The sequence below is a fragment of the Mirounga leonina genome, unplaced genomic scaffold (assembly GCF_011800145.1).
Source record: "Mirounga leonina isolate KUSES-001 unplaced genomic scaffold, KU_Mleo_1.0 Mir_125, whole genome shotgun sequence".
In the NCBI taxonomy this organism is placed as follows: Eukaryota; Metazoa; Chordata; class Mammalia; order Carnivora; family Phocidae; genus Mirounga; species Mirounga leonina.
In genome coordinates, this window is record NW_023270305.1 from 1,718,113 (window position 1) to 1,737,212 (window position 19,100).

Genomic DNA, 19,100 nt, shown 5'->3' on the forward strand with positions numbered 1-19,100 from the left:
AGGCCTCCGGGGGAACCCCAGGACTGAGCAGACTCTGACTGCAAACCTGCGCACCAGGGGCTGTTGTGGGTGCTGTATGGGCTGCAGGCCCCCCTCTCCCAGGGAGCTCTGGGTCCTGTAGAAGCAGATGGCACCCCTGTAATGAGGCAGTGAGGGGGTCACGCAGTGAGATGCAGACTTCTCGTATGGATGTGAGGGAGAAATTAATTCAGATCGGAGGGACGAGGACTCCGTGATGGTTTCGCGCTCGAGCTGAGCCTTGTTGGGCAGCAGAGTTTCGAGAGAAGCACGCTTGTCACGGGAAGTGGGGCTGAGAGCTGAGCCTGTGCCTGGTGAACATGAAAGGGAGGCTCCGGGCAGGGGGCCTAGGAGGCCGGTCTGAGCACAGGTCTGAGTTTGGCATAGAGCCTTCCATCCTTAAGGGAGCGGGTGATTTTCCTTCCTCCAGGCCTGAAAATGGGGCTACAGAGGTCCTTTCTTCTACAACAGTGCTCCTGACTGAGGGCGATTTTGGCCTCCAGAGACCCATGGCAGTGTCCGGAGACGTTTCTGGTTGTCCTCCTGGGGCGTGTCATGGACACCTAGCAGGTAGAGGCCAGGACTGCTGCTAGATGTCTCACAGTGTGGCATGGTCGGGGCTTCTGCCCTGCCCCCCAACAATTATTTATCCAGTCCAAGATGTCAGGAGTGGGGAGACTTCAGCCTAGAAGCTTATCTTGGCAAATAGCCCCAAAGATAATCTTTCCAAGCTACTTTAATACCGGCCTGGGCCAAGTGTTTTAAGAGAGAGGGACAGAGGCTGGGACAGATGGAGAAACCGTTAGTTCGAAGCCTGGACGTGGAATGTTCTTTCTGGCTCTGGTATTTCCCAAGCCCTGTTGAAGGTGCTGAGAAGGTGCTACATCAGATATGATGTAGTCCACGTTTGCTGTCGAGGGTAGGTTTCCCCATGTGTTCTTCTGTTCCCGAAGGGCAGGGCTGGGCGGGCCGCATGCGTATCCCAAGGCCAGCCTGGGCCCAGGGTGGGAGCGCCCGCTGGGGGTGCATTGACAGGAGGAGCGCATCCTGCCCTTCTGAGTGTGGCATCTTACCCCAAGCGGCTCGCCTGAGAGTGAGCTTTGGTGACTTGGTGCCGTTGAGCATTTGATGGCATCACAGACGGCTTTCGTGGGGGTGAAGACTGTGCCACCTACAAGCATTAACATCCACCCCCCCGACCCCCCACCCCACCGGACGTCTTCAAGCTGATTTTCCAGCCAAGTTTAGTAACGGCCTTTGAAGCAGAATACTTGCATGGTGAGAACAAGGCAGTGGCCTGATCAGACCATGAAATGTATTTGAAAATCAAGTTTTGAATAAAATTAGCATCTCAAGCCCCTGCAGGTGGCAGCTTTTAGGAACTTTGATGTGAAGAGCTATATACAGAGTGGGGTTTTTTTTTTTGAAGATTGCATTAATTAGACAGCTAAAATACAAAGATGTTTAATTAAAAAGGTTGCTTGATTTTCAGATGCATCCCTGTATTCCAAACAAGCTGGTATTTCTGGATTCTCTTCGTCTTAAAACTTTCCTGTTTCCTGGTTTTAAAGGATGTATTTATTAAGCAAGTGTAGAGACGAGTACCTTGGTGGAACAATAAGCCGGGTTGGAAGTGGGTAGTTTGTATTCGCTCATGTAGCAAATATTTACTAAGTGTCTGTGACTTGCTGAGCACTGTTTTTGGCACTGGGGTTACGCAAGGAATGAGACAAAGTCCCTGCCCTCGGGGGGCTTATGGATTCATGAGAGATACTGTCAAACAAGGAACTATCCTCTAATATTAGTGACGAGTGCCATTAGGAAAAATAAAGCAGAGCAGAGATTCAGTGTCTGGAGTGAGGGTAAGCGAAGGGTGTGTTTTATTAAATAGAGGGGCAAGGGAAGGGTCCTCTGGGGAGGTGATGTGAGGGGAAGGAGGGAGCGAGCCTGAGGTGTGGGGAACAGTGTTCCAGGCGGGAGGAACAACACGTGCAGGTGCCCAGCGCAGGAATGAGCATGGTGCCTCACAGGACTGGCAGGGGCACCTTCTGGTAAGCGGGAGTGACGGAGCAGATCAGATTGGAGAGAGGGGCGGGGACCAGGTCTCGCCAGCCCTGTAGGTCATGGCAAAAAATTTGGATTATATCTGGGGGACATAACCAGATTCAAAGGGTTTTGAGCATGATGGGAGTGGGTTTTGAGTTTTCCTTCTGTGTGCACACGTGCTGTGGGGGGCCGGGAGCTGATTTAGGCTGCTGTGGGAGGAGAGTAGGACAGGAGGCCCTGTCCCAGAGGTGTGGACGAGGACTGTGGCGGCGACAGGGGACTTGGAGGGTGGTTTGGGGTCCTTGTTGGGGTGGAATGAGGGGGCCTGCTGATGTGTGGGGGGCTGGGGGGGGTGGTTGTGAGGAGAAGTAGAAACCCAGGTGGTCCTGAGGTTTGGCCTCACACCTGGGCCAGCGAGAGAGTGCTTGCCGCGTGCTGAGTGGGGAGGTCGCGGCAGGAGCACCTGCTCATGTTTGGCTGTGGGCACGTCACATGGGGGGTACCGTCCTGTACCCCGTGAGTAATGGGGGGTTTGCAGCTGCATGTGTTGGCCTGGAGATTAAGAGAGGGGCCTGGACTGGAAGTATAAATTCAGGAGACAGCCATGTATAGATGGTGTTTAAAAATGTTAAGTGTGTTTTATTTAGTCCAATATAGGGAGACTATTACCATCTAAACATGTAATCAATATAGAAATTCTTAATGGGATAGATCTTCTGTTCTGTTTTTATAGGAGGCCTCTGAAACATGGTATGTATTTTATATTAACAGGACATCTCATTTTGGACACTAAGCTTTCAGTGGTTAAAAAAAGTGAAATGAAGTCCTAATAAAGTAGTAAAGTTGTGTTTAACAGAAGAATAATCCTGTGATCTGTTTTTCACTCCCAACACTGAGGACACCCAACGCATGGGGCTGTCACACGGAGCAATTCCGAAATTCTCTGTAGAGACCACCTGGGTGTCCCAACAATTCAATCCAGGTCTGACCCCAACTACCCGGAGGTAGGATAGACCCTACAGGTTAGGGGCTCAGGCCCACAAGACAGCTCCCATTTTAGACACCAGCTGTAAGTAGGAGGTCCCTGGCTTACCCCCACTTTTGCCCTCCTTGGCTTCAAATCAGGGGTCCCCACAACCCCTCGTCAGGTTTAATGATTTGCTATAATGACTCACAGAACTTAGGCAAACACGGTTTATTCTAAAGGCTACAAATGAACAGCCAGATGAAGAGGTACATGAGGTGAGGTCTGGAAGGGTCTCCCCTCCATGGGGTTGGGGTGTGTCTTAGCACATGGATGCATTCCCCTACCTCTCTGAACCCTGAACCCCGTTATTTAGGGTTTTTGTGGAGGTTCATTATGTAGGCGTGATTGATCAAATCACTGGCCATTGGTGATTGAGTTCAACTTCCAGCCCCTCTCCCTTTCCCAGGATTTGTGTGTGTGTGTGTGTGTGTGTGTGTGTGTGCGCTGGGGCAGAAAGTACCAACACTCTGATTGCATGGTTGGTTCCTATGGCAACCAGCCCCGCCCTCCAAGGCCCACCTCAGTAGCATAAACTCAGGTTGGAGGGAGGGGCTTTTTTTGAATAATATATGGCTTGTTCCAAGGGCTTAGAAGCTCTATGCTGGGATCCGAGGTGAAGAGCACATACATCTGTATTATATCACAACATCACCAATATTGTATACCGCTTTGGCTTGGATGTGGCATTTAGAGCCTTCAGGGAGTGGGTGTGATCTCCTAGGGAGCTAGGTGCTGAGGAGGACAGTGCCCCCGGGACCCCAGGATTGTGCACGTGGAGCCTGGTTGGAGACAGAGCCAGGGGACCTGTGTGGGAAGCCGAGGGACGGAGGTGTTCCAGAGGAAGGGGTGCTGCCAGGCAGTCTGTCCATATGAGAACTGTGGCATCGCAGGGACCTACGGGGCCAGCGAGGCAGGGGAACGAGTCTGCTTGGAGTGGGTTGACGGGGTGTGTGCAGTCAGTGCAGAGACACAGCCCTTTGAAGGAGTTTTGCTGCCAAGGGAACGGGGGGATGGGATTTGGTCCGGAGAGAGGGAAATCCTTCGGTGGGTACAGGCAGGTCGGCCAGTTGGCACAGAGCCTCAGTTTCCCTAGCAGTGAAGAGGAGGGAAAATACCTACCGGAACAAAGTTCTCGAAAGGATTAAAGCAAGTGAGGGAAGCGAAAGTGCTTAGTAAGGGACCGTGAAATGCATTCAGGCTCTGTTCTCAATGCAAAAGAATATTTCTAGAATGTGGCCTTCGGCTGGGGAGGGAAGCTTGCAGCAGTGTCATTCCGTGTGAAACATTCGGGTTAGGGTTTGTGAACGCAGAACCGTTCTGTGGTGTGATGCTATGACACGCGAATGCTTTGTCTCTTTTTCAGAAATGGCTATAAATTTCTCTACTGTTCTGCGCGGGCCATCGGGATGGCCGACATGACGAGGGGCTACCTGCACTGGGTCAACGAGAGGGGCACGGTGCTGCCTCAGGGGCCCCTGCTCCTGAGCCCAAGCAGTCTCTTTTCGGCCTTGCACAGGTATGGCGCTCGGCTCAGCCACCTCCCGCCCCAGAGCTGCGGGCCCGTCCAGGCCCCCTCGCCTCCTCCCCAGGAAGTGTTGGCGAGAAGAGCCTCTCAACCGCTCTGCTGCAACCCGTATCCCTGCCCCACAGTGGGCATCAGGAAGGTCACCCTAAAATGCAGGTCTGGCTCTGTCCCCCTGGCCTCACCCTTCATTAGCTCATCACGGCTCTCGGGATCAAGTCCAGATTCATTCGCTCGGCTCACGTGACTCTTCCTGACTTCCCCCTGCCCTCCTTTGCAGTTCTTAAAACTCAGTCACGCTGAACTGCCCCCGTTTTTCCAGAACAGTGTTTCTACTACAAGCCTGTGCACCTGCTGTCCTCCCTTAGAGGGCGGCTGCCCCGCCGGCGTGGCCGGGCTGAGTCCTAGCGACTCTGAGAATCAACTTGCATTCCGTCTAATCGGGGACCTGGGCTGGGTTAAGTGGCCCCTCTACCTGCCACCACCACCTACCTGGCCCTTGGCTCCCAGAGGAGTTGTCCTTTCTGGGAGTTGTGATCACACATTTTGTTGTTGTTGTTGTTGTTGTTTTTAAAGACTTTATTTATTTATTTGAGAGAGAGTGAGAGAGCAGGAGTGGAGGGGAGGGGCAGAGGGAGAGGGAGAAGCAGGCTCCCCGCTGAGCAGGGAGCCCAATGTGGGGCTCGATCCCAGGACCCTGAGATCATGACCTGAGCTGAAGGCAGACACTTAACTGGCTGAGCCCCCCGGCGCCCCCCCGTGGTTTGGTTTACTGGTCCTCTGATGATCACTAGCCAATGTCTGATTACCCCCCTCTCTTCACCATCACAGCCTCATTCAGACAAGTTGAGCCAAACTAAGTCTGGCCCCCCTGGGTGGGAGAGGAGAAGACAGGGCTTCCCTGTACCCTGAGGCCCAAGGCAGCTTCCCAGGCTCCTCTCAAAGCATCATCTATTGTGGTCATAACAGGACGTTGGTTCTGCCAAAGGCTGGTTCTAAGTATCAGATAGTTCTGTCTTCAAGACCCAGCAAGAGGCTCTGCCTCAATTTGAGGACCAGCTTACCTGCTTCCTGCTGCTCACCATGCAGACAACAGAAAAATCCAGATGGACCCCAAGCACCATGTTGGTTCCTCTTAGGTGTTTTTCCTCAGCTCTGCAGATACCTTTTCCATCGCAGCTTTGTTTTGTGTGATTTGTAATTTTTTTCTTGTGGTAAAAGATCTCACACTGAAACTTGCGCATTCTGGGGAGGAAATTCAGGCAAACCTCTGGATGCCATAGTGTATTTTAAATCCCTAGAGCTGTCCTGACAGCGTAGGCCTCCGTAGAATCCGGATGGTAATGAAATGGGGTCCCTGATGTATGTCGACCGTTTGTAGCAAGCGACTCACTGTCACGTGTTAAGTACTGCGGATTTGCAAGGTGAGGCAAACGTTGACATTATTACTTTAATACCTGACCACTAAATACACGTTTAAGGTGATCTTTTTCACTTTTTTCTTATTTAAATACCACTTATTTAAATATCACTCTTGATCGATCTTAGACAGTGAGGAATCACTAAACCAAACAAGGACTCCTCCAAGTGTGTGTTCCTTCTCGGAGCTGGAGGGGCTCCTGACAGATACGGCCAACAGCCTGGTCCTTCCAGCACCACATTCTAGCCGGAGCCGTTCTCTGTGTCAGCCATCCTGCAGAGCTTCTAAAATTGATGGGCATGTCTGCCATGAGCCAGAATGACCTTCCCTAGCAAGATGCTTTCATTGGGTTCACTTCTGATGATACTCTCTGGGTCTCAACTGGAATGAAGGCAGATCCACATGGTGGGCGGAACCCAGTCGGCAGGTGGGGACGGGGAGCCCCAGGCTCTGCTTGGCGACTGGCTGGTGGTGTGACCAGCCGGTGCCTCCCTGTCCTGAGTCTGTGTCCTCAGCTGCTGAATGCGATCTCAGGTGTCACCTTTCAGCCCTGAAATGCTATGATTCTAAGAAACATGTCATGTCAGAGAAGTTGAGGGAATGTTTCCCACACCTCATCTTTTGGTCCAGGAACTTCTCCTTTTATTTATTTATTTTTTTTAAGATTTTATTTATTTATTTGACAGAGAAAGACACAGCGAGAGAGGGAACACAAATGGGGAGTGGGAGAGGGAGAAGCAGACACCCCGCCGAGCAGGGAGCCCGATGAGGGACTCGATCCCGGGACTCCAGGATCATGACCTGAGCCGAAGGCAGTCGCTTAACCAACTGAGCCACCCAGGCGCCCGGGAACTTCTCCTTTTAAAGTGGAAATTGGCTTTGAGTTTTCGTTACCTGCCCTCTTGTGTTTCAGCGGCAGGGCAATTCAGATCGTTTTCACAAAGCCTCTGTGAGCACGGCACACTTTGCTGATACGTGTGGCTCAGTCTCATGGCGGGGGGTGGGGGGGCTCACTGACAACAGGCAACTCGCCTTTGCTAAGCCCCGAGACTGGGTTACTGGGCAGATATGAAATTCCAGAGTTTGGCAACAACAGAGCCTCCAGCTCTGAGAAAGAAGAAGCTGTTTCACAAGTAACCACGTTTTTCCCTTTGGCATTTTCTGAGGTGCTCTGAGACTTGGATAAATGACATTTTGTTGTTCGCTGGAGTAAAATTACCTCAAGGGTGAGTTAGGACCAGGGATTATTTGCACATTCAGATCACCGAAGACCTAGGCTGTGCCAAGGAGCAATCTGGATGCTCACCTCAGTACTTGTCAGCAGGCCTCACTGCTTCCTCCCGGCGTACCTTACTGCCCACAAGGAGCCTTGCACGGGGCCACGGGGCCACGGGGCCACGGGTCGTCTCTTACTGGCCACTGCGCTCTATACTCACGCAGACATCCTCCTCCCCGCCTGCCACGCACTCACACACTCGTGCCCGGGGCGTGTGCTTGTGTGTGTGTGTGTGAGATAGAAATTGAGATTGGAGCAGGAAGCTGAATTTGGATGGTTTCCCCTGAGTGGATTGAAGTTTGAGACTCAATCACAGTCAGCCATAGGGTCCTGAGATACAGAATGTAAAACCCTTTTAGTGTTACATTTAGGGAAGGCCCCGGAGTCCACGGAAGTCCCTGCAGAGCCAGGACCAGCCCTGGGGTCTTGTGATACTCAGGTTGATAGTCTTCCACCACCACCACCACCATCATCATCATCTAAATTGCATTTTGAGTAGGTACAGAAGAATATTTCTAAAATACATGCAAGGTATAAATGATAATCAAATAGTGAACAGCAGTGTATTCACCATCCAGCTAAAGCAGAAGGTCAGACCGTTCCCTTTGAAGTCCTAGACCCTCCCATCCCTCCCCACCGAGCAGTGACAGTGGCCACTCTCCCTGAATCTTGTGTTAATCACTCCCTGCTTTTTGGAACAGTTCTCTCGCGTATATTTGTGATCCTGACCAATATGCTTAATTGTGCGCATGTGTGGCCTTCACGTAAACATATCATATGTTCTTCTGGAGCTTGCTTTTCTCGCTCAACATTATGTTCCCATGACTGTTGAGTAGAGTTGTGACTCATTGCTTTTACTTCTGTGTGGTATCCTGTTGTAGGACGACCACAGTTTATCCATCCTACTGCTGATGGACGCTTGGGTCATTTCCAGGATTTTACCGTTAAAAGCAGTTTCTTGTGTGTCTGCACTGGGGGACAGGGGCACTAGGTACTCCAAGGTACACACTTAGGATTGGAATTGCTGGCCATAGAGGATGCACATATTCGGCATCATTAGGTCATTCCGAACTGCTTTCCAAAGTAGTTGAACCAATTTATGCACTGACAGTGGGGTGTAAGCACTCCCCTTGTTCTGCTTTCTTGCCAACACGTTGTCAGCCATTTACATTTTTGCTAGTCTGGTGGGTGTGAAATGTCTCTCTTCGTACCTTTATGGGCCATTTGGGCTTCATCTTCTGTGAAGTGCCTGCTCAAGTGTTTTCCCAGTTTTCTTTTTGATATGTGTGTGATGGATTCTATATACGTAGCCTTTCTTAAGAGCGTTGCAAAGAGCCTTCTCCAGTTTATGGCTTGTGATGAACATAAATTCTTCTTTTCATGTGCTTGAACATATCATTTCCCCTGTAGTTTGTGCTATTTGTGTATTAAAAACGGCTTCGCTGGCTGTGGGCAGGAAGAGAGGCTCCTATTATTTTATCCAAAGGTGTTGCCTTTCATGTTTGAGCGTGTAATCCACCAGGAATTGATTGTTGCATATTAAGTGCAGGAGAGGCCCATTTTCTCTCTTTTTTTGGTTTCCCTTCTAGGGATGTTCAGTTGTCCCACCATCATTTGCTGAAATGATGGCCCATTTCCTCTTGCTTTGAGCTGTCATTGTGCTCATAAATCAAGTGTCCATAAATGTGTGATTTGGTTTCTGGCCTTTGCTCTTCTTGTGTAATTGTGACGATCAAGTTTTATAAAGACATACAGACAAAATCCTGTCGAGAGGTTGATTGAAATTACAATGAATCTGTACATCAGTTTAGGGAGAGTCAGTATCTCCTTGTAATACTGAGTCTTCCAATTCACCTATATGGTGTATTTTTTCATTTAGGTCTTCCCTAATGTATTTCAATAAAGCTTATAATTTTAACCATAAAAGTCTGGCATATCTTCTATTAGGTTTATTCCTAGACATTTTAAATTTTAAATTTCTATTTACGGAATTACATTTTTACCTGTTTGTTTCTTCTGATGCATGAAAGTGCAGTTGATTTTTGTTCATTAATTTTTTTTTGTACACTGATTTTATAGCCAGCAATCTTATTGATCTCTTATTAATGGTGATTATTCATCTGTAGATTCTCTTTTTTTAATGTATTTTTTTTTTTTTTTGTGAATAGCGACAGTTCTCTTTCCTTCCTTTCCAATCCTCGTAACTATGTCTTCCTTCCGTCACCGTGCCAGGGAGGACCCGCCACACAGTGTTGGGTTGAATTGGTGGTAACGGCTACCTGTTGTTTCACTGTTAACTGGGTGTTCGCTGTGGGTTTAGAGTATGCCCTGCTATTCCGGGTTTAAGATTTTTCATCTTGATGAGATGTTGAATTGTACCAAACACCCTGTCTGTGTCTATTAATATGGTATGTTTCCTCCTCCTTCAATCTGTTAATGGGTTAAACTACATTCATTGGTTTAAAGTATTGAATTACTCTTGAATTCCTGGGATAATACTTCTGTGCTTTGCTGCTGCAGTCAGTTTGCATATGTATATTTATTTAGGATGTTTGCACTGCCATTCATGAATGAGACTGGCCCACACTTTGCTCATGCTTTTCTTCTTTCAGTTTTGTTTTTGAGGCTACGTTAGCCTCATAAAACGAGTTTGGAGATGTTCTCTCTTCTCCTACGTCTGGAATTCTTTGTTGCTTGGGTGACTGGTGGAGGTCTTTAGTAAAATTACTTGTCTTTAGCATTTTCTTTGTGGGAAGACTTGAAAGTATGGATTTACCCTCTGTGAATTTAGAAATAGTTTGATGATAATGAAGCTTCTTCTCTCAAGCTGATCCATTATTTATTTATTTGTTTTAACAGAGAAGTGATTGAGAAGAAGCCGGAGAAGTTTAAAGTCCAGTGTTTGACAGACATCAAAAACCTGTTTTTTCCAAACACAGAGCCCTTTTATGCTGCTTTTGGAAACCGACCGGCTGTAAGTAGTAGATTGGGTATATAAAAGAGCTCTTGAAATTACCGCCTTTTCTGACAGCAGTCATCTGAAAGGTGGGTCTCGACTCCATGGGGAGCCAGATTCCCATCTTGCTAGAAATAGCTGTAAGGAGATTTTCAATTATCTCATGGCCTCTAGTTTTCTTTGAAGATTGGCTGGTGGGTTTCAGTCTAAAGCTTGAAATGTGGGACTAGAAACTTCAAATTCCAAATCACTTGCCAGTTTAGTAGAACAAGAACGAAAGGATTAGACCCTTTCTACCAGAAGGGAACCGCAAAGCCAGGCCTTAGCACCATGGTGAAATTTGGCATCGCAAGTTTTCAGAGCATTGTTGCATATGGTAAAAGAAGTGCTTTGAGATTTTATGTGTACTACCCAAATTTGTGGGAGAGTTTAGCATTCTGGATAATATAGTTGGGTACTAACTTCCCAGTAAGAAAATTCCCCTTTTGAAACTCATGCCTGAAAAAGTGGGTCAGAGAATAGCCTTAAGGGGTGTAAGAATTGCAGGGGGATGTGGTAGGTTGTTTACTCATTAGCTCAGCTCTTGAACGGATGAATGCACGGAGGCCCTGAGGGGGGAACTGATTTAATAATTTCACATCCAGACATACTTTTTTCTCTGCACTACTTGGAAGTAGAGTTCTGGTTAATGAAAATTTTATAATATTGCATCAAATCTGAAATATCCCGTATTTGTGTTTATAATGCGCTCTTTTTTTTCCCCTAATTTATACTTTCCCAAATATAGGATGTGTATTCATATAAGCAAGTAGGAGTGTCTTTGAACAGAATATTTACTGTCAATCCCAAAGGAGAGCTTGTACAGGAACATGCAAAGACCAACATCTCCTCGTGAGTACTGTGCACGTTCTGTGGGATTGCTGTGTCCTTACGTTGTTAGAGTCTCGATCTTGGAAAGATGTTTTACAGTTTACACTCTGCCTTTTTGTTGCCTATATTTTCATTTTTAATTCCTACAAAGAGAATATAGTTTAACTCCTGGTAGTTTGTCCAAAACTTAATTTTTGGACAATCTGCATTAAATCAGGCCCCCTCTGAGTCAACAATTTAAACCAGTGGTTAGGTTCTGCTACTGAGTGGAATTGAATGAATTTCAAAACTAGTGGTTTCGATTTGCCAAGTGAGGACTGAAAGCCTAGTGTGCAAATTGGAAATGTAATCGAATTGAAATATCATGTGAAACTGTATTTATGGACGAGAAACTCTGTGCCTTCACACACTGACCTGCCACACCGCTCTCACCAGAAATCGTCAGAATTCCTCTCATACTTGTGGTTGGAGCCGAGGCTCCCTGGGCAGTGGGCTGAATTGGGCTCCTGTCTGAAATGAGGCAGCCTGGCCGGCTGTAGAATCTCCCTTGACTTGGGTGTGCTTCGCTCTGGGTTCCGAACTTGTGAGAGTGGAGAGCATTTTCTCAGGCCTTGTGTCGGTGAGTGTTGCCCACCGGGCGTTTTAGGTAGGTGAGAGATTTAGGTTCCTCCTAGAGCCCATTTTCACTTCCAAGATGATCCTTATGCCCGTTCAAGCTTACTTTAGCCTAAATGAGGGCGGTTGTAGGCTGGAGGGGGCCCTGGGGCCCGCCCCACACGCCTCCTCCCCCCAGTCATGCCTGTTTCTAAGCAGTTCTCAAGATATGCGGGGAGAGAGAGGAGGATGGAGCCAAGGGCCTCCTCCATCCTTCAGAACAGGAGGCAGTGCCGGGCCCCCTCCGGGCTGGTGGAACAACAGCAGGGACGGATTCTTTCCTTACCCCGGCCCCAATGGCATCGGGGGCCCGCTCTCCCGCATTCCCCAGCGCAGCACCCTCCCATGTGAAAGGGTTTCCTGGTCGGGGGAAGGTCGAAGAGAACTCTCTTCAGGGTCAGAAAGCACCTGAACTGATGAGACACTGCCCAGAAATGGCAGCAACCTGGTGGCAGGTCTGTCACAAGGGATGTGGCAGGAGGGGTCCCAGCCCCCGTGAGGGTTTACCCCGGAGCCCTGTGGGGTTATCTCATTCCTGAGACTCTGGGGTTCAGGTGCCTCGGCTCGGGGTGGATCTCTGTGTGGGAGGAACTTGGCGCCTCGTCATCTCATGCTGGGCCAGGACACGAGGCCCTTCCTGGGGGGGGAGTGCCCCTCCGTCCCCCGGAGAGCACACGCTCTCTCTGGCACCAAACTTGGGATGGTCAATTCGGATCCTGGGACACTGTGTCTGAGAAATCAGATGGATAGGGGGCCCGGGCGGACGGGGAGTGTCAGCGCTCGCTACCGTGGTTTGTGACTGTCTGCATGGGAGCTCTGTTTGCTCCCAAGGGCCTGTGTGCGAGAGGGGCGCAGATGGGGCCTGGCCAGCACCCAGAGCACTCAGCAGTTTGGATCTGGTGCCTGCCGCACACCCTGATGACGCGCCATGAACTGTTCCCCATGGGGAGGGGCCGCGTCCCACAGCCACAGAGCTCAAACAAATAGGTCTTCAGGCCAGGAGGTACTTTAAAAATTTGTTTTAATCCCCAGGAAAGACGTAATTCTTGCTTGTTAGGGGAGATTTTCCCCATTCTGTGCAAGCACGATGTTCCTCATAAGCCCTTTGAGGGTCCTTTATTAAATACACACTCTCATCCTTAGTTAATAAGGTGTTTGATGCCTCAGAACATGCTAATTCCTGGAGTTTGTTTCGAAAGCCCTTTTTGGTTTTTAGCAAATTGGAACTGGAGAGGGACCCCGTGGCTGTCAGGGAAGACTCTGGGGACATGTGGAGAGGCCTGGGCTTGTCAAAATTTCTCGTTGGAGGCGCCCAAAGGTCTGAAAATGCATGTTCAGTACAGCAACTTTCTTTTTGTAGTATAGGCCAAAGAGACGAAGACACAACATCTTGGGAATACACAGAAAATGGAGGGAGAGAATATTGCGGGGAACGTTGAGAAACACCCATCTAGTCCAACTCCATATTCCATAAAGATGAAGGGCCTGAGGCCAAGAGAGGGCAAGACACTTGCCCAAGGTTACATAGCAAGCTTGGTGGGATTGGATCCCAGGTCTCTTGTCCCTCGTGCTAACTAAGGCTTCTTCCCTAAGGCTAATAATTAGCGAGGGCTAATATTAATAATGGATGTTGAATAAATTCACTGAGCACCGAATATGAGTTATTTTATTGTCGCATATGTTATTCTGTTTAACTCTCATGGGGACACAGGGTCAGTTTTCTTTTCCTTTCCTTTACAGTTGAGGAGATTGTGGCTTAGGAGGGATGAAGCCATTTGCCCAAGGTCACTCAGCTGGTAAATGGCAGAGCTGAAGGTCAAGTCTGTGTCTCCTTAGCCCAAGGCCCAGGGTCATCTCCTTGCACAGTGGAGCAGTCTCTGAGGCTTTATCTGTGATTCTTTCCCCCAGGCTTGGACATCCGCTGCCACGCTGATTTCCTCCCATCCCCCAACTCCCGCTTGTCCCCCTTCTTCGGTCTTTCAAGCAAAGTCAGGTTCCACCCGCTTGCCCGTGGGGCCTTCTGTGAGTCCTACTTGGCACACTCGTTGATTTCCTGTTAATTAGCAAGGAATTATTCTAGAACAACTGCCAGTGTGTTAAGCAGGGTGGTCTGTTCCCGGGGCCGTGGATCTCTCCTAGCTTCCAGGCACAGCGCAGGGGACCTGGCCGGGGGTCCCTTGGAGGCAATGACGTTGTCCATTCTCCCTCCAGCTACGTGAGACTCTGCGAAGTGGTTGACCACGTTTTCCCATTGCTGAAAAGAAGCCATTCTTCAGACTTCCCCTGCTCAGATACCTTCAGTAATTTCACCTTTTGGAGAGAGCCACTGCCACCTTTTGAAAACCAGGATGTTCATTCTTCCTCAGCATAAAATGTTGCAAGCAACCTCCTGACATCATGTGAAGACCAGCACCCCCGATTAAAGGACAGGTTTTGGGAGCCACGGAGCAGGAGCTCGGGAGCCTGATTGATGTGCGGTCATTTGCTTAACGACTGAGCCACCCAGGCGCCCTAACGGTCATTTGCTTAAGAGCAGAGAAATCTGAGGGGACTTTCTCTCACTTCCCCGTGGCCCCCAGGGGTGGACATTTCTTAGTGAAATACGAAGCGTGTACTTTATAGACGAGGCGTTGGGTGCACTCAGAGCGGGAAGGCATCCCTTGGTGGTGGCTTCGAGCCAGTTGCCACGCTGCCCTGCCCCGTCCACTCTTGCGGTCCTTTACCGGTTCCTGGGCAGAGGTGGCCGCCAGGGGGTCCCCGCCGATGACCGTTCGGTTGAGGCACGCCAGATGCATGGGACTTTGGTAGAGGAGGGGCCCATTTCCATCCGTGGCGGCGTGTGCTGAGGGGCCCGAGACGTGCCTCTGCGGGGTCTCCACCCTCACTGTGCTGGCTCGGCCCGGGGTGTCTCCCTGTAGTATTCGCCGACAGGGCTGATGGTGAGGCCATAAATTCTTTAATTCCTTTGATTAAAGATAACCTAGATAGTTGGTATATTTCCCCCCATTTTTGTGGCCCAAGGCTGGAATATCTATGCCTTAATGCATCTGTGGCAGGCCTTTTATTTAGAATGTGCTTTGTCCAGCTCTCTGTAACTTTGCAATGCCTTAAATTCAGATTATAGTAAGCATTCCTAGGGCAGCATTGGAATGAGCTCCACACTCTGCCAGCCCCCTTCTCCAGCCGCGTGGTGCTGTAAACGTGGGTTCGAACAGAGCTCACGCCATGTGGTGGTGATGTCGATTTCTCTTGGGAGCTCTCGAAAGAAACTAGGTGGTTTTACGAAAATCGCTTCAAGATGTTATGTTCTTTGTAGATACTCTTATTTATTACTTTACTCTGATTGGGTTATTGTTATGAGCATTTTAGCCATAGTCTTTCTATTATAACTGTCATGAATACATTAAAACGATAGAGATGTTAGACTATCCAAAGAGCCTTATTCTGTATATCTCATAACACTGACCTTCTTTCGGAGCTTATGGGTAATACTTTTTATTTTCCTTCGCTTTTCCTGCTCGAGTTAAGGGCAAGTGGATAAGTAATAATTCGAGTGACATTCTTTACGTTGGCAGAAGATGATTCCTTTCCTTGTTTATAAAATTGGCTTCTGGAGAGAATAATTTGAAAAGTGAAAGAACTATTTTGGTAAAAGATTTTGCTTTACTTTTTGAAGTATTATTTTTTTAAAGAGTGTTTTACTCCAATGATTGCAAATCCTTTCCTATTTAAATCGCCTTGTTAGAGTCAGAACCTGCAACAGTTGAATGAAATTTTACTCTTTCTGTGAAAGAAAATCCAGAGGTGTTGCCTTCCTCGCAGCTGCTGGGCTCCGTTAGTGAGGGGTGCCTTCACGGAACTGTCCGCCTGGCGCGACGGAGAAAGGCAAACATACGTGTGTTGTTGGTCACAGACTTGCCTAGAATCGGAACGTGCATGCACAGATTCCCTTTTGGAGGCATTAAAAATAATTAAAAATAGTTCTGCCTTAACTACTCTGGGCTTGTTCATTAGTGACTTTTAGAGGCTGCATTAATTCTGTCATGAGGGTATTTCGGGGTGAACTTGAAGTGTTGTGAACTAAGCATAAGGTCACATGCCTGCAGAGGCTGACACAGTTTGTCCCCTGCACTGGGGAGGATCCGGCTTTGAGGAGGGGTGGTGTGTCCCACGTCGTGCCATCCTGCCTACCCTTCATCAGGACGACCAGCGGCAGTCACTCTCCATGTGGACGTCGGAGAGCTTGCAACCCTGCATTCCTAGTTTTGACATACCTTACACCTCCGCACCGCTGCACTCCGAAACAGAGCATGCCCTCCAGGAGGTGACACGCTCAGATGTGTGTCCCCTCCAGCGTGTGACCCCTGGAGGGGCTGTAACATTCACACCTGCCTTGTGGTTTCCGAAAATGAGATTTGTACGTGGCTGCACTCATGCATCTATCAGCTGGTTTTTCTGTATTTACACACTTACTACCCAGTAACCCTGTGGTCATGCTGCGTCTGGACCAAACATTTCACAGTTGCCCTGTGGAGATGAGTCCCTCCACATGGCATCATCAGATGATCATCCCGTGTGACGAGGGGAAACACACATACCTGGTACATGGACAAATGATTACACCTTCACAGGGAAACTCCCTTTTCACTTCTAGGTTGAGATCACCGCTTTCAATATATTTAATTTACGACACTTGGTCTGTATTTGTGTATGCTGGCACGATGATCCCAATCACTGTAAGCCCTACGGTGTCGTGCTGGCTGCAGAGCTAGAAAACATTGTAATAAAGGAGATGGATGAGCCATTTCTCTGGAAATCAGGCGTGTGAATTTTAAAGTTTTTTGGTAAGTTATTAAGTTTCTTTCTGGTGTGTGATATCAAACATTTTTATTCTCTACTCAAAAAATCCTTAAGGCTATGAACTGTTTATTATTTGGAATAAAAGAGCCAGTCTTTTCCTTTGGTGCAGTACTGACCCTCCGTAAGCACGGGGGAGGGGGGAGGGGGGGAGGCTGGGGGAGGTTGGGGGAGGCTGGGGGAGGCTGTGTCCGGGGCCCGTCCTCCCGGTGGGAATTGCTTGAGAGCAGAGTGGGCTCAGTTAAGTGTGGTGCATGCAGGTTCCTCCAGGGCTTGGCCCATGATCGATGTGTCACACAAGCAGGCTCTGGTCTGTGTTCTTGAATGAGCTGCTCCGTCAGGTGCAGCCGCAAGAGGAGACAGAGGAGAGGCTCAGGAAACCAAGTTCATTATACCTGAGTATAATGACATGGGAGGCACTTCATGCTTGCAGTGCCCCGTGGGGAAGCCCCAGGGCGGTCAGGAGGCAGAAGTGGCTGGAACGAGGTGAGAGCCTAGGCCAGAGCCTTTTCTGGGCTTTCCAAAGGAGAGCCAGGGCAGGACAGGGTGTCCAGCTTGAATTATTTCCGCAGCCTCCAAGCTGGAGGGGTGGTCCCTGGTGGGCCGGTGCCCAGCCCTGGGATGTTTAAGGCAGAGGAATGTTGGCTTCTGGGCGTGCAGAGCAGACAGGAGGGTTGGCTCTGGATGGGTCGGTTGGCATGTTACTGGCGAGCCCCAGCTGGGCCCCTGGCTGCCTCTGGGAAGTGGCCTGCCAGGCTCTCCCCAGCCAAAAGGGCTCTCAGATGTCAAAACACTGTAATAATACACAGAAAATAAAAGTATAAACTATGCAGGTTCCCTCGCCTCACATTCCCTGTCCTCAACTTTTGGACTCTTCTCTGTGCTATACCTGACTCATTTCCCTTAAATTTTTATTTAAATTCCGGTTAGCATACAGTGTAGTATTAATTTCAAAGGTGCAGTTTAGGGATTCAGCACTTACCTGCGGCACCTGGTCAGCAAGTGCCTTCCTTAATCCGGGGGCACCTGACCGGCTCTCTTGCCTTTTTTTTTTTTTTTTTTTAAGATTTTATTTATTTGAGAGGCAGAGAGAGTGCGCGTGCAGGAGCGGTGTGGGGGAGGGGCAGGGAGCGAGGGACAAGCAGACTCCGCGCTAAGCACAGAGCCCAATGCGGGGCTCGATCTCACCACCCGGAGACCATGACCTGAGCGGAAATCAAGAATTGGATGCTTAACCGACTGAGCCACCCAGGAGCCCCGCTCTTTTCATTGAATCAGTCAAAACCCTTGGCTAGTTTGCACAGATGACTTGAAAACGGTCCTAATTCTTACTGATTCTGTGCAACCTTGGCATGCCGAGACATCCTGTTGATTCACCTGCATCAGCCTAAGTGTTTTGGGATAAATGTTTAAGCGTAGGGGTCCCTAAATGCATAAAAGACGGCTATCTGGGGCCCCAGGCCGAGCTTCTCTCGAAGCCAGAACTGAGCAGGCCATCTGGGCGACTCAGAGTTAATGCTTCTGTATCTTGAAAACAAAACAAGCCCCTTCACGTAGCTGAACATCACAGATTTATCCCACCTCTGATTGCAGACTATAGACTCTTTTATCTGTAAAGTAAAAATCAGCATGAGCTGGATGGAGTCTCTGGCCCGGTGATCGCCACCGGTTCCTGCCCTTGGCCACTCTCCTCTCAGCGGTCCCCTAGGCTATGCTGTTTCCATTCGGTGCTGTAGGCGGCTCTCACACACGCAGGATAGCTAGTTCAGCAGCTTGAATTTCCCCAGTGTCTCAGCTGTAATCACCTGAATATTTAAAATACTTTCTATCTTGGTCTTCGAAATTGACCCAGCCGGCCGGATTCACCAGCCCTTTCATTGGAGCCTGGGGCACACGGACGGTGGGGCCAGTGCCCGTCAGCGCTGGGCCTCAGAGCGCCCTTTCCCACAAAGGGGAATGGCGTGCGGCCCTGGTGCAGCCCTGGGACATAGTCATGGTCGTGGAGGAAAGTTAAGCAGGCCTCATGAAAATGAAAAACCGAACTCCTTTGGAATCTGGATTTCCTGGTTGTAGCGGGAGTGTTGTTCTAGCAGCTGTTCAGGAGAGCTGTGTCATATCACCCATCACTCATCCCTCTTCCTCCCTTTGTGCGTCTGTACTTTGTCTTCAGATGGGGGGTGGGGGGGCTGGGTGGAGCGGGACTGCCCTGCTTCCACGGGCCTGGGGGTGGTGGGAGGGCATCCCGTCTCTGCACCAAACAGAAGTGCTCAAAACGCCCATTGTGCCTCCCTCCTGCTTCTGATGCCTTTCCCCACTCCTGCTCCAGCCCGAAGCGGGGGAGCATCCCTGCTGTGGCAGGAAGGCTTGGTGCCCAAAGGAAACCTGAATATGACCTGATCGAAGTGGCCCCTGGGAGCCAGCGGGCCCCAAATGGCCACCTGGGGGCACAATCAG

At 49.4% G+C, this 19,100-nt stretch overlaps 1 protein-coding gene across 5 annotated transcripts in view; it reads left to right on the forward strand.

Annotated features, from left to right (window-relative positions):
• Nucleotides 1–16,736, forward strand: part of LPIN1 (lipin 1) — a 95,830-nt gene extending 79,094 nt beyond the window's left edge. For 4 of the 5 annotated variants that reach the window (XM_035000608.1, XM_035000609.1, XM_035000613.1 and 1 more), the window contains 4 exons: nt 4,455–4,607; nt 10,169–10,283; nt 11,053–11,156; nt 14,001–16,736. In XM_035000608.1, the coding sequence (XP_034856499.1) occupies nt 4,455–4,607; nt 10,169–10,283; nt 11,053–11,156; nt 14,001–14,160 (532 nt within the window). In that variant the 3' untranslated portion in view covers nt 14,161–16,736. The remainder of the gene's footprint in view (nt 1–4,454; nt 4,608–10,168; nt 10,284–11,052; nt 11,157–14,000) is intronic. The other variant, XM_035000610.1, reaches the window with a different exon arrangement.
• Nucleotides 16,737–19,100: the final 2,364 nt, after the last annotated feature.